The sequence below is a fragment of the Melanerpes formicivorus genome, unplaced genomic scaffold (assembly GCF_026170545.1).
Source record: "Melanerpes formicivorus ecotype bairdi unplaced genomic scaffold, bMelFor1.0.p_v2 SCAF_19, whole genome shotgun sequence".
Taxonomy (NCBI): Eukaryota; Metazoa; Chordata; class Aves; order Piciformes; family Picidae; genus Melanerpes; species Melanerpes formicivorus.
In genome coordinates this window covers 15,783,963-15,798,928 of record NW_027142371.1, presented here as the reverse complement: position 1 = coordinate 15,798,928, position 14,966 = coordinate 15,783,963, and the positions used below count along the sequence as shown (strand labels likewise).

Below are 14,966 nucleotides of genomic sequence, written 5' to 3'. Positions count from 1 at the left end.
CTTGTCTTAGGGTCCATCCCTGCTTCACCCATCTTAGTTCCTACATTCAAAGAATCATAGAATGATTTGGGTTGGAAGGGATCTCAAAACTCATCCAGCTCCAGCCCCCTGCCATGGACAGGGACCCCTCCCACCAGCCCAGGCTGCTCCAGGCCTCATCCAGCCTGGCCTGGAGCATCTCCAGGCAGGAGGCAGCCACAGCCTCCCTGGGCAAGTGCAGCCAAGGCTTGCTGGGGCTGGGTGCTCTGCTTCCACCCTTGCTCTGACCACGCTGGGGGAGAAGTCAAGCTGTACCTCCTGTGCGTGTTGCGGTTGCTGTTGACGTGACCCTGTCCGGTGCAGCCGGGCGTGGGGCACTTCAGCACGTTCTCGTGCAGCGCCAGGACTTCAGAGCGAGAAGGGGAAGGGGAGAGGGGAAGGGAAGCAAAAACAACTTGATAAAAATCAGAGGAAAGAAGAAAAAAAACAAAAAAGACAAAATCAAGCCTTGTACTTTGGATTCCTAGAAATCAGGGCAGGGGAAAGGCTGGCATTAGAACTCATCTGCACGGAGGGAACAAAGCTTTGCAAGGCAGAAGGGCTCAGCTCAGTGCCAGGCTGGCATCTCTGCACCAGGGCTCAGCTCAGTGCCAGGCTGGCATCTCTGCACCAGGGCTCAGCTCAGTGCCAGGCTGGCATCTCTGCACCAGGGCTCAGCTCAGTGCCAGGTTAGCATCTCTGCACCAGGGCTCAGCTCAGTGCCAGGCTGGCATCTCTGCACCAGGGCTCAGCTCAGAGCCAGGCTGGCATCTCTGCACCAGGGCTCAGCTCAGTGCCAGGCTGGCATCTCGGCACCAGGGCTCAGCTCAGTGCCAGGCTGGCATCTCTGCACCCAGCTCTGGGCTTTCTCCTCCTTTGCTGATCATGACCAAGCCTCCCCCTCTCCATCCCAGCCCCTCCTGCCCGTCGCTGCCTTGGAGCCAGCTCTGCCAGTTTCAGGTAGTTTGTGTCTCAGCTTCGCCCTTAGGACTGCTCTTTGCTTGCAGGTTTTGCTCTCTCTGGGCTCTGGGTTTGGTTTGTATTTTAATCTCCAGGATTATTTTGCTTCCTACAGCTGTGGCCTCACAAGCAAAGACACAACTTGATCTGCAGGCCTCCCTGAGGCCCCTGGCTTGCTCTGGGTACTTTGTGCTGGGATTTGTTTTCTTGTCCTCCTTGTCTGCGGGCTGGTGTGAGGACAGCTGGGTTCCCTCCTTGCTTCCTGCAGCTCTGTGCTGATGGCAGCTCTGCAGCCTTTGGAATTACTGACAAGGAAAGGCTCTTCTATGCCTCTTCTCTCTTAAGGGCAGGGGGATCTGCTGTGCCCTTATCACGGACAGGCAACACTGATTTTTGTGTGCACCTGCAGGGAAAGCTGCTTGGGGTGCTGGTAGAGAGGGAGGAAGAAAGTCTCTCTCTGAAGAGTTGATTTTATAGTCATTTACAGCAGATTCATTTACTTTTAGTGTATCAAACAGATCAGGAGCTATCTCTGTCCTCTCTGTATTGATTTATATAGATATGTGTGTGTGTTTAATTCCATATGGATGGCTATTTTGAATCCAGTCATTTAATAGATAAAAAATATCTTTTTTAGGTAGCCAAAGGTGTTTCCATCTCTCCTCTACACACAGATTTGTTCATACAGCTGTGTGTCTATTTTCATGTGCACAGTGGGGTTTAATCTACTCACTCATTTTTGGTGGCTGAAATACATCTTTCTAACTGTACAAAGTTGTTTCTCTCTATTCTCTACATAGATATTTATTCATATACAGACAAAAGTCTGCTCTGAGGCTGTCAAAACTTCCCAGCTGGGTCTTGGCAGAGCACCTTGTGGATGCTCAGAGGGCATCCAGCTGACCCCACACAGCCGCAGCAGCTCCTCCGCCCGCAGCCCCTCGGGGCAGAGCGAGGCAATGGTTTCCCCTTCTCCCCAGCACGGAGTCCCAGGCAGGGACAGGGTGCAGGTGGGAGCTGCTCCACACCCCCTGAGCAGGGCAGTCCGTTCTGAAGCCTCTCTCTGCTCCAGAGCAGGACCTCCTTCTCCACAGGATGGTGCTAAAAATCTTTGAGAAGGCTCTCCCGTCCTCACGATCTCCCCGTGCGGAGCGCTGGCGCTCCGGTGGATGGCAACACCCCGGAGCGCCCCGGCAAAGCACCGCCCCGCGCCGGGAACCCCCTCCTGCCCCCGGGGAGTAACATCAGGCTTGTGCCAGGAGCTCGCTCCTCCAAATCGCACCACTGGGAGCTCCCTGGAATCCACACAGGGCTTGAGACACTCTACCGTCGGGTGTGCAGCTGCCCCTGGCGAGCAGGCTGCAGGCTCCCCCCCGGTACTCACTCTCGGGAGGGATCCTGTCCTTGTGCGGGCAGCCCGAGAGGCTGCGGTGGTGGGGGTAGAGTCCTGTGACGTGGCCGGTGCCGTCGCAGCCGGGAGTGGGGCACTTGATCTCTCGCTTCTCGGGTCTGGAGGCATCTGGGGAGTGTGGAGAGAGGGTTCTGTTGGAGGGGGTCCAGAGGAGGCCACCAAGACGGTCAGAGGGCTGGAGCACCTCCTGTATGGGGATTGGCTGAGAGAGTTGGGGCTCTTCAGCCTGGAGAAGAGAAGGAAGGCTCCAGGGAGGCCTGAGAGCAGCCTGCCAGTACCTTGAATCTTGGCACCACTATTGGGCCCTCACTCCAAGAAAGACATTAAGGGACTGGAGCAGGTCCATAGAAGGGCAGTAAAATTGGGGAAGGGTCTGGGGAACAGGGCTGGGGAGGAGCAGCTGAGGGAGCTGGGGGTGTGCAGCCTGGAGAGAAGGAGGCTGAGGGGAGACCTTCTGGCTCTCTGCAGCTCCCTGAAAGGAGGCTGGAGCCAGGTGGATGTCAGACTCTTCTCCCAAGGTACAAGCGACAGGACAAGAGGCTTCAAGTTGTCCCAGGGGAGGTTTAGGTTGGACATGAGGGAAATGTTTTTACCCAAAAGGTTTGCAAAGCCTGGCCCAGGCTGCTCAGGGCAGTGGTGGAGTCCCTGGAGCGGTTTCAAAGCCATGGAGCTGTGGTGCTGAGGGCCATGGCTTGGTGGTGCCCTGGCAGTGCTGGGGTACGGGTTGGACTCTTAAAGCTCTTTTCCACCCAAAGTGATTCTATGACCTCTAGGTGGTCCCCACCCCTCTGGGCATTGCCCAAATCCCTCTGTGGGTTGTGAACCTCCCCAGCAGCCTCATTTCAGGCAAGCTCAGCTCTGCCTGGGGATGGGAAGGAAGGAGGCCCGCGGAGGCTCGCCGCCATACCTTTGCCATAGTAGCTCTTGCGGATGCTGTCCATGGGTTTGTTCTGCTTCTCATCCACCTGGAAGTGCTTCCCCTGCTCCCCCGGCAGCCTGCTGGGCTCCCGCACGACCTTCACCTGCTCAGCCTTCAGGGCTATGGCCTGCTCCAGCAGCCCCAGGTTGCCCCTGGTCATCATGTCGTACATCTCGGACTCGTCGGTCACCGCCGACTTCTGCGAGCGAGCATCCTCGTCCTTGTCGTCGTCCGACCTGACCTCCACGATGACAGAGTACTCCGGCTTGGGGCTGAACTGCCCCTCGCAGTGGCTTTGCTGGGGGTCCTGAGACGTGTGAGGAGCTTCCTCACAGATCACTTCAGGAGCCATCTCCTCCTCCTCTTCATCCTCTTCCTCTTCTTCCTCCTCTTCTTCCTCTTCTTCCTCCTCCTCCTCCTCCTCTTCATCCTCCTCTTCCTCCTCCTCCTCCTCCTCCTCTTCAGCCTTCTGCAGCTTGCAGGGCTCCTGGCAGCTGGCGTCGTGGCGGAGCTCCGGGCAGAGCTCGCTGCTGCGCTCGCTGGTGACCTCGATCACCTCCTCCGCGTCCTCCGTCTGGATGATGATCTCCTTCTCACACTCCTCCTCCACCAGCTCCTCTCCTGCATCCTCGTGGACCAAGTGCACAACGTTGGGTGGTGGCTTGGGGACCTGCAACTCCTCCTCAGGCAGCTGCCCTTCGATGGCCAGGGTCTCCTCTGCTATTTGGCCAAGGTTGAGGAGAGAGTTGGCAATTATCTCCTGGTAGCTGCTGTAGTTGGCCTTGCTGGGCCCAGAGGTGGCTGTGGCTGTGCTCTGTCCATAATGGGAAGATTTTGCTGGGTTCCTCTCTGGGGGGTGGGAGGGGGTGAGGAGAAGGAGGAAAAGAAAGAAAAGGGGTGGGGGGGAGAGAAGGAAAAGAAATAGAAGAAGAAGAAGGAGGAGGAAAGGGGGAAAAATAAGGAGGAAAGGGGGGAAAATGGAAGAAAATGTTAAAAAATGGAGAAAAGGATAAAAAAGCAGAAGGGAAAAGGAGGAAAAGGAAAAATGGAGGAAAGAAAAACAAGAAGGACAATAGGAAATGAAGAGGAAAAGGAGCAGTGGACAGGAAAGGAGGAGAAGGAAAGAAAAACAAAAAGGAGGGAAAAGGGGATAAAGGAGATAAAAGAGGAAAGAAGAGGAAAAGATGAAAAGGAGAAAAAGGGAGGAGAGGGAGGAAAAGGGAAAAAAAGGAGGAAAAGAAAGTAATTCCATAGGCTCATAAAGACCTCTGTGCCTTACTTGAGCTCAGCCGAGAGCAGAGCCTGGCTGTTTGGCTGTTCCAGCCTGCAGCAGCCCCAGGGAGTGCCTTTGGGAAGGGATTTCCACCGGGAAGCTTTGGGGGGCCTCAGGTGCATGCAGCTTCCCAGCACCCAAGCTGTCAGCAGCCATCTGGTCCCCACATTGCCAGTGCTCCCAAGAGCAGGGGCTCCAAACCAGGGAGCAGCACAGTGCAAGGACCCTGGAGTGGACGAGGGGCACAAGGACACCTGAGGTGTGGACACCTTGTTGGCCTCTCACCCCTCCTCTCCAGCAGCAGCTGGGTGCAGCTGCAGGGACAGCTCCGCACTCTGATGACATTGAGGTGCTGGAGCTTGTGAAGGGTCTCCCACAAGAAGACTTAGGAGGAGAAGCTGAGGAGCTGGGGTAGTTCAGCCTGGAGAAAAGGAGGGGAGACCTCATGGCTCTCTACAACTGCCTGAAAGGAGGCTGGAGCCAGGTGGGGGTTGGCCTCTTCTCCCAGGTATCAGCTGATAGAGGAAATGGCCTGGAATTGTGCCAGGGGAGGGTTAGGATGGAGAGCAGGAAAAATCCCTTTGCTGCAGGAGTGGTCAGGGATTGGAACAGGCTGCCCAGGGAGTGGTGGAGTCACCACCCCTGGAGGTGTGCAAGAAACCTGTGGCCATGGCACCTGGGGACAGGGGTGAGTGGCCATGGAGGTGTTGGGCTGATGGTTGGTCTGGATGATCTTGGAGGCCTTTCCAGCCCAAACAACTCTGTGATTCTGCGGCCCATCCCCTGAACCACCCAGCAGAGCTGTAACTCCTGGTTATTAGCACTCCCTGTCCTCTCTTCAGCTGCAGACTGCAAGCACCTTCAGCCAGCTCGGGGCTGTGGGTCTCCTCTTGCTCCACCACCTCTGCCTCGTCCTCCTCCAGCGTCCCCTCAGACTCCTCGGAGCCGGACTCCTCCTTGGCCTCAGCTTCCTCGCTGCCGTCACTGTCGACGTTGTAGCCTTCATCCAAGGCCAGCTTGAGTGGATGGGATTTCCTCTTTGACACCAGGTGTTCAGCCTCTGCATCCTGAAGTTTCCTCTTCTTTGCCAGAGGGCAGCTTTGTAAACTGCAGATGGGATCAAGGAGCAGAGAGGAGACACCGCTCGGTGAGCGAGGCACAGCTATGGCATCTGAGCTACTTAGGCAAAGGCAAGTGGGACAAATGCACCAGCACCAAGACTAAAATCCACCACCAGCCTGGATTTTAACTGCTGTAGCCCTCTGTGGCCTTTCTCTCCTCACCTATGGAGGCACTGAGCAGACCAACAGCTCCCACAGACCCCAAGCACTTGAGCCAGGTTCTTCCACCCCGGTTTGGGCTCAGCTTGGTGAAGCAGATCCCCCAGGATCCCTCACAGACTGATGGAGAAACAGAACTGGGCTCTTTGGCAGGCAGGGCAAGCGAGCTGGGCTGCTGCTCTGGAGCAGCCTCTCTCCACCCCACATCTGTCCTTGGACTTCTTGCTGGCATTTTGCCCTCCCCAGCACCCCTGTCCCCATCTCACCTTCGGTGTCTCGCGTACTTCCCACGGATGTGTCCTGAGCCGTTGCAGCCTGGGGTTGGACAGCTGGGGAGGGAAACAAGCAACCATCAGGACAACCACAGGGCCTTGGAGATGTCACTTTGCAGTGGAAGTGTGGAAAGTCAGGTCAGTTACAAAGGGTCCTGTGAGCAGGAACAAAACAACCCCCAAAGGGAAGAGAACTTCCTTCAAAAGATTCTGCCTGCCCCTTGGAATTCCAAGTGGGGAGGGCAGGAGAGCAGCTTTGCAGCCTGCTAAAAGTTAATGAAATGACTCACCCCATTTAATTAGATGAACGGTTCATTATAGTTTTATGATGATGTTTAATTAAAGCTTTGCATGTGTAAGAGCAAGCTTGGAAACAAGGACAACTGCTGCTCCCTGCCTCCCCACCACGCCTCGCTTCAGCACTGGGGCAGGAGGAAAGCAGGAGGAGATCTGATCAATGGTGGCCACTGTCTGAGGGGTGAGAGGCAAGAGGATGGGACCAGACTTTCTCAGTGGTGCCCAGCAACAGGACAGGGAGCAGTGGGCACAAACTGGAACCCAGGAGGTTCCATGAGGAGAAAGTTGTTTGGTGTGAGGGTGCAGAGCCCTGGAGCAGGCTGCCCAGAGAGGTTGTGGAATCATCTCCTCTGCAAAGCTTCCAACCCCCCCTGGCCAGGGTGCTCCTGGGCAAGCTGCTGTGGGTGCCCTGCTGGAGCAGGGGTTGGGCTGGGTGAGCTCCAGGGGTCCCTTCCAACCCTCACCATGCTGGGATGCTGTAACAGACTTCTCCCTTGTTTGATGGCTCTGCAAGGAGCCTTGCACCAAGAGGTGGGTGGCTCTCTGGGAAGAGCAGGGCTGAGGAGGTTTCACCAGATCAGTTGGGTGGAGATCACTGGGACAGAAATCCTTAAAAGCATCTCAAAGCCTCACTTTTGAGGGAACAGAGGGGATTCAGGTGTCCAGGTCCCCCAAATCCCTGCGTTTGTTCCTGCTGCTGAGCAGAGGAGGATGAGTTAAAGACTTCCAAGGAGCTCTGGGCCCTGGTCCTGCCCTGAAGGTGTAATTAGTCCCAGCTCCAGCAGCTATAAGGGCTCCAGATAAGAAGCATTAAAGCAAACATTTTCTGGCAAAACCAGATTACAGCATTGATTATGGGATGCCCAAGTGACTGGCTTGACATCTGAGGAATTCCGGGGCCGTGTAGGATTAATAACCTCATTTAGCAGCGCATCGGCCTCGGCCTCGGCCGGGGAGCTGCGGTGCTAATGAAACCTCCTGATGACAGTGCAGAGGGAGGAGGCAGCACCAGCCCAGAGGGCAGCTGGCCAGCCTCTTACTCTTGCAGCTAAAGACACAGGACAGCATTAAACAGGACCAAGTGGCAAGCCAGGCTTTAGGGACTCGGAGCTCCTCTCTCAGCAGAGCTCAGCCTCTGCAGAACGCTCAGGAGCAGGAAGGTGTGGGTGGGCCAAGGCATGCAGGAGCTCTGGGGGCTATTAATGGCTCAGCTCTCCAGAACAGCCAGCACAAGTCAGATCACTGTGCTCAAAGAATGCAGTTCAGACCAAAGAAAGAAAGGGCTGCTGAGGTCAGGGGAGCGGAATCCTTCCTCCAGGGAGACTTTGGTCTGGCAAAGCTGAGAGGACAAGCGACAGCAGCGTGTCCCCAAAAGGGGCATGGCCTTCTAGATGAGGTGTGGGGGTAAGCTGCACCCCCTGATCCCCCTGAGGTGAAGTTCTCTCTTCCTGCTGTTGCCTTTGCTCATGGCTTGGTTTCCACCCAAGATACTGAGCCTCCCCCAACGCCATGTCTTGGGGGATGGCTCCCAGGTGGTTCTGGGGGGAGTCTTGCCCACCAGTCCCAGGAACACACTCGAGGTCATAGAGAAAAAGCCCTTGTCCCACTACCATGCATGATCAGAAAAGGGAGCTCCCCTCTCTGCTGCTGCCTCTGATCGTGGTCTGAAAGTCCATGTAACTTGAATTACTCCCAGGCACGACTGAGGCTGCTCTGTCCTGGGCAGCCCCAGACGCTCTGTAAGTGAGAGCCCAGCCAAAGACAGAGCAGTGTTTATGTCACCAGTGACTTGCCCTCTTCAGTGGGGAACAAGAGCAGCTCTGATGAAGATGCTACAGCCTTTGCTAAGCATCCCTCAGCCAATACAGATTCCCACCCCTCTCCCAGACCATTTTTCATGGCTTTTTATTTGGGTTTGGTTGTGGGGGTTTTAATGTGGTGAAAGGAAACCTGCAGTAAAAGCTAAGCAGGAACCAGGTGGTTCAGCACCGAGGCTTCCCAAAGCAGGTGACAACTGGGGATGCCTCTGGCTTCAGAGTGTTGGTGGGTTCCCTTTCAAAAGCACCAGCTAGGAGGTGATGCCTGCCCTGCTCTGGGCCAGGCCTGCCCTGCTCTCCTCTGGGGAGGTTTCATTTAGCTTGGCAGGAATCCCAGAAAGGAAAATGGGGCTTTGAGGTCTATTAAAGCTTGCTGCCTACCTTCCTCCCTCCCTTCCTTCCTCCCTCCCTTCCTTCCTTCCTTTCTTCCTTCCCTTCCCTCCCTGCAAGAGCCTCCACACCAACCTGCTCTCCCCTTCTCCTCAGCCCTCCTAGGGCTGACAAAAGGAGCCTCTTATTGTCATGCAGACGATGTCCTGCTTCCAATTAGTCGATTAATCGTCCAGTTATTCAGGCAATTAGGTGACAGCTGCAGAGATGGCTTTGTGGAGCACTGGGTCCTGCCCCTTCTATATGTCACCTGCTCCAATTACCACCTCCACTCAAGTGTTCAGCAATAAAAGTTGGAGAAGTGGCATGGCCACTGCTGGCTCCTCCTGGAGTGACAGGAGAGCAGGATGCTCTGGAATTGGGTTGGTTAAGGTCCAATTACTCTTTGACACACACAGGGCTGGGAGAGGCAGCCCCTGCTATTAGTGCCTGTCCGTGCTGAAGGCTCCTACTCCTTCCAGGAGCCCTGGTGCAAGGCTTAAAGGCAGCTCAGAGGTGGGGGAAGCTGCTGCTTCCGAGGAGAAGCTCTGAAGGGCTGCACAGGCTCCCTCCAGCTCCTCTGGCTGCTGCTGTTCACGTGCCAGCACTGCTGAATGGGTGACAACAGGACCTTGGTGGCTCTGCAGGGGTCACAGGGCCACGGGATGAGCATCTGGCACGAGCAGTGATGTGACACAACATTGTTTAGGGGCAAAAAGAGGATGGGAAATAGGTGGGAAAGAAAGTCTGGCCCCAGTGATCCAGCAACGAGAAACACAAGCACTGGGGGGTGCTGGGGCTTAAATCTGGGGTGGGACAGGGGATGGCTGGAGTGTCTCCACTCTGACCCGTGCAGACCTCATGTTCTCATCCCTTTAACTCCTGTGGTCCCTCTAATGTGTGTTGTCAATTGCTGCCCCAAGGACTTGGACACAAGGAGGTGACCCCCAGCAAGACCTCCTCCACTCCATGAGTTCCAAGAGTTTGTTCCCCTCATCCAGAGTCTCAAAGCTGCAGGGAGCTGTGGGGCTTCACCCGAGGCAGCCCCAGCACAGGACCTCCCCTCCCTCCCCCCGCTGAGGAGGAGCAGGGTCCTTACCTCACCTCCTGGCCGATGAGCTCCGTGGGCACTGGGCAGGATGCAGCAATGGAAACAAACACAAGGTCAAAACCACAGCAGGAGTGCCCAGCCCCCCTGAGACATCCCCTGCTCTGGGGGCTCCTCTTCCTCCTGCAGCTGGGCTACTGCTCTCTCCTCAGGAATCCCATTTGGGAAAGAAGGCACAAATCTATCCTGCCATCATTTCCTCCTGCAGCAAACCATCATCCTGCCTTGAGAGCCTTCCTCCCTGTGCTTCATCTCCAGCACATGAGGCTGCAGCATCAGGGACTACCTCTGTGTGTCCAGAGGAAGACAACAAAGCTGGGGAAAGGTCTGGAGAGCAGGGCTGGTGAGGAGCAGCTGAGGGACCTGGGGGTGTTCAGTCTGGAGAAGAGGAGGCTGAGGGGAGGCTGCTCTCTACAGCTCCCTGAACAGAGGTTGTGGAGAAGGGCTCCCTCGTGTCAGGTGACAGCATGAGCAGAAATGGCCTGGAACTGTGCCAGGGGAGTCAGGTTGGAGATTAGGAGCAATTTCTTCACTGCAAGAGTGGTCAGGGATTGGCAGAGGCTGCCCAGGGAGGAGGAGGAGTCCCCATCCCTGGAGAGGTTCAAGAAACCTGTGGCCATGGCACCTGGGGATGTGCTTCAGTGGCCATGGAGGTGTTGGGTTGCTGTCTGGACTTGATCTCAGAGGTCTTTTCTACCCCAAACAGTTCTGTGCTGGTAGCTGGTGACTTTGGAGTCATGGAGCTCTGCTGATGTGCACACTCACAACTCAGCCACTGCTAAGTACCAACCAAGCTCTCTCGTGCCTTTAAATTCTGCTTCTCAGTTCCTTCTTGCACCATTCAGTAGCAATCTGCTGCAATGGCCACGTTTAACATCAACAGCCACAGGGCATTTTCATCCTCCCCTTGGCACAGCAGACCAAAGTGGGAGGCCCTGCCCACACTCAGGCACATCCCAGGGGCTGTGCTACTGGGTTTCAGGGTAGCTTGTTGAGGTTTTTAGGGGTTACTCCCTGTTTGTAACCAAGAGGACAACCCACTGCCTGCAGTAACAGCACACAACATCAGCACATGGCTGCGGGAACCTTCCAGCCAGCCAGGAATCCAAGTAAGCAGGAGGGGAAGAAAGAAAACCAACAACTCCCCCTCCCCCCCAGGTCTGCATTTGCCCAGGCTAGAAACCCAAAAGGTATTTGCTCAACTTGGTTCAGCTAATTGGGGTTCCTGGGATCCAGCTCCCAGTAGGATGACTCAGAAACTTCAACAAACTGGAGGCAGTGGCAAGTCCCAGGGTGCCTGTGAGGAGTTACCTTTGCACATGGAGAGACCCAGAGCCCAGCATGGGGAAGGCAGGAAAACAGAGAGGATCAGAGTGTGCTCATGAGCTACCTGAGTGAGCACCTCTCTGTACCTGGCACACAGCAATGAGCCCCAAAGAGCTGAGCTTGGCCCAGCAAGACTGGCAGCATCTGGGGTGGTTTAAGAAAAGATGGGGATGCTGAGAAAGAGGAGGAGGAAGGAAGGAAAGGAGGGCAGGCAGGAAGGAAAGGAGAGTGAAGAAGAAGGAGAGGAGGGCAAGGAGGAAGGAAGGAAAGAGAACAAGGGAGGCAGGAAGGTGAGGAGGAAGGGGGTGCCCAGCACTGCTGTGTAGGTGAAGCTGCAGTCACCACACTCTTGCAGCCAGCCCTGCCCATTCCTCACTGCCAGCCACCTTTGCAATCCATCAAACACAGAGGCACAAAATGGAAGCAAAAAGGAGACAGGAGTCCGTGACTGGCCCACGTGGCCAAGGCACCACCCATGGCGACAGCCAGCACTCCACATCCAAGCACCCTCTGCTCCCAGGATCGACACATGCAAAGACAGCCCCAGAGGTTGTTTTCCAGGTTGAACAATAGGTAAGAACCAAGCTCTGCTTGGAGTTGTTTGTCCTCAGGTCCCTGCCAGGGAGGGCCCCGTGTGCCTCCCCAGCCTGCACCACTTCTGCCAGCCACTCTCAGATGTGCAACTTCAAAGCCTCTGGCAGAGTGCATGATGAAAGCCCTGGGAGCTGATCTGAAGCTCCTGCAATTGCCATCCCCTACAGCAAAACGTGCAAAGGGGCTTTGCCCCCCTCCCCCCCTTTTTTTCCTCTTCCCCTGGGTATAGGGGATGAGGGCCTGCAAAGCTTTGTGGTTGGGAGTTCTCCATGTCTGAGGGCAAACTTCAGTGGGCTTAGCCTGGATGACCTCCAGAGGTCCCTTCTAACCCCCACCACCCTGCTGGGATTCCGGGTGGGGCACTGAGAATAACTGAGAGAGTGAAGCCTGGAGCTGAAGAATCTAAGCCTGTCTGGGAGAAGCAGAGTGCAGGACGCTCAGGTCTGGCCATCCCCAGGCCCCAGGACAGGCAGCTGCTCACCTCGGATGGACTTGGACCTCGTGCGTGCTCTCTTGTCATCATTTTCTAAACTCATCTGGAATGGGGGAAAAAAATATAGAATTGTTGAAAGACAAGAAGAAAGATGTTGATAAAGGACAATCTTGCACCTGGCTGTGGCTCTTCTCCCCATCCACAAGTGACAGGACGAGAGGAAATGGCCTCAGGCTGCACCAGGGGAGGTTTGGGTTGGACATCAGGCACTGGCAGAGGCTGCCCAGCGAGGTGCTGCAGTCACCACCCCTGGAGGTGTTCAGAAGTCTTGTAGACACTTTGGGCTGTGGCTTAATGGCAACAGAGGCCTAGCCTGATGGTTGGACTTGACCTTGGAGGTATTTTCTGACCTTAATGATTCAATGATTCTGAATCCTTGGGTGGCAGGAGAAGCTTTCCTGCACTTGAGAGAGAGCTTCCTGGCATTGATTTTGTTGTTCAACCCACAGGACCCAAAGTCAGGAACCTTCAGTGAGTTTCCACACCTTGGGACACAACAAGGACTCTGCCTGGCTCAAACACCCAGATGGGATGGGCTGTGATGAAAAAGGCTATGCCTGAGCTATCACTCAGGACCAGAGCTGATTCCTTTGGCTTTGCACCACAGAAGTGTTGTGAGCAGCCAGCACACACTCAGGAGTCCCTCAGCATGCAGCTGAGCTGATCTGCTGCCCAGGAAGGGAAGCTGCTCACGTGGTGCCCTACAGAGCAACCTCCTCTCTCTGGTTAAGGCTGACATAAAGAGGGTTGCATCTAAATAACCTCTGCAACATGGACATCAAACAGGAGGCTCTGCAGGGAACAGCAGCATGAATAAGTAACATCAGGGACTTCAAAGTGCTTGATATTAATTAAACATCACAACATGCCACAAGGTAGTGGGAGGCTGAAGTGCAGCCACCTCTGGGGTCCAGCACAGGCTGTGCCAGGGGGAGCACTGAAATCAGGCTGTGCCTGGAGGTGGGAGCAGCCAAAGCAGGAGACCTCCACGGCAGGGCAAGAAGCTGTGGCCACAATACAGAACTGGGCTTGGCCACAGTCGTCAGTGAAGTTGCTGGAGTGGTCAGAGGGTTGGGTTTGTGTCTTGCCTCTGTCTCAGATGCTCTCTGTGCAGCAAGTGCCAAGGATCAGGGTGTGAGCAGGGAGGTGGATTATGGTCTGGTGGGTTGGGGACAAAAATATTTGGGTTCCATTGCAGTGTTACTGTCTGGGATATTTCCTGCTGGGATAATGAGAAGCAGAAAGGAAAGGAAAGGGAAAGGCCAAGTCACAGAATCATGGAACAGAACAGAATTGTTTTGGTTGGAAAAGACCTCTGAGTCCAACTGTTAACCCAGCACTGCCAGGGCACCACCAGACCATGGCCCTCAGCACCACAGCTCCACAGCTCTGAAACCCCTCCAGGGATGGGGACCCCACCACTGCCCTGGGCAGCCTGGGCCAGGCCTTGACAGCCCTCAAGGGGAAGAAATTGTTCCTCATGTCCAACCTAAACCTTCTCAGGTACAACATGAAGCCATTTCCTCTTGCCCTGTTCCTTGAGAGAAGAGACCAACCCCCACCTTGCCACAATTCCCAAGGGGTATTTGACACCAGAACACCAAATTCTCTTTAGAGCATCCTCTGCAAGTCCCACTTGGAGAGGGATGCAACCAGCTCCTGTGCCATCCCAGAATGAGGAAGCTCCACAGCTAGTTCCCTGGCAGCCCTAACAGAGGGAGGAATGCAAGCAGCTGCTCCTCTTGGTTGGGGAGCTGGAAGAGACACAGATGCAGAGCTCTGATGGCAGTGCCACCACATCCCCAAGTGCCCCTGCAGACTCTTTCTTGATGGCTGCTGCTTGCAGTCCCCAGCAGAGGGTCCAGGGGGTCCTCACCCATCACCCTTGAAGGATGCACTGCTTGGTTTAGGTCTCTTTGTTCCTCCCTGAGGTCTGGAGGTGGTAAAGAGGGAGAGAGGCTGTTGGGCAGGGAAAGTGGAGGGAGATCCTCAGGCAATGGAATCCCACAGCTGGAAACGCCTCCAAGGGGAGGGAGGAAACTTCCCTGAGTGCCTTTTCCCCTCCCACTGCCACCCTCCAGAAACCCAGCATGAACACAGAATCATTTCTGTGAGGTGGAAGGCGAGGGAATGGAGAGAAGAGAAAGAAAAAAGAGAGGGAAAATGAAACCCCCAGAATGTAGGGGAAACAAAACATGCCTCCAGAGCTGGAGCCCCTCGGGCACCCTGCCAGCAGCCAGCTCGGGCACCGCCGTGTTGTGCCCCACGTTCATTGCACTCTTCCCCCAACAACCCGGCAGACAATTACCATCATTTCTATTTTTAACGCCCTGGCTCCCTGCGGACCCCTGGCTCAGGCTGGAAGCGTGGAGAGGAGCAGGTGTCAGAGGGACTTCATTACATTTACGAGGAGGCTTTCAGCACCGAGGGAGGCGGCCAGCGCCACAAGGCCGCTAAGGCTGCGCGCTGCTGCGAGCCTGCCCCCAGCCGACCCCAGCTTCAGGGAGGGCTTTGGCTTCCTTTTGTGCCCCCCTGGTTTTGCCAGTTTTCCCAGGGAACTGGCAGAGGTTGGCCTTGGCAAACCTGGGTTTCCTGCGGATCAATTATTCATGGAGGCAGAGGAAGGGCAGCTGAGGGCAGGGCATGAGCCTCCCTGGCACTGTGGGACCCCGTGGGGTGAAGCAGAGCATCACTGCCTATCAAACCTGCCCTTCACGGTCAGGCAGGTGGGGCAGGCTCAGGCTGCTTGTCTGTAAGTGGGGAAGATCCTATTTCATGGCATATTTGCCTGCGAAACAGCAGGCATCACTTCTGAGCTGCCATCCAGGC

General features: G+C 55.5%; 1 protein-coding gene across 6 annotated transcripts in view; it reads right to left on the bottom strand.

The window, feature by feature from the left end:
• The window catches only part of MYT1 (myelin transcription factor 1), a 65,418-nt gene that overhangs the window by 25,797 nt on the left and 24,655 nt on the right, over window positions 1-14,966 (bottom strand). For 4 of the 6 annotated variants that reach the window (XM_068150344.1, XM_068150345.1, XM_068150347.1 and 1 more), the window contains 7 exons: window positions 12,126-12,180; window positions 9,716-9,746; window positions 6,128-6,190; window positions 5,441-5,688; window positions 3,297-4,157; window positions 2,363-2,497; window positions 295-433 (listed from right to left, as the gene is read on the bottom strand). In XM_068150344.1, coding sequence (XP_068006445.1) covers window positions 295-433; window positions 2,363-2,497; window positions 3,297-4,157; window positions 5,441-5,688; window positions 6,128-6,190; window positions 9,716-9,746; window positions 12,126-12,180 — 1,532 coding nt within the window. The remainder of the gene's footprint in view (window positions 1-294; window positions 434-2,362; window positions 2,498-3,296; window positions 4,158-5,440; window positions 5,689-6,127; window positions 6,191-9,715; window positions 9,747-12,125; window positions 12,181-14,966) is intronic. The other 2 variants (XM_068150346.1, XM_068150350.1) reach the window with 1 other exon arrangement.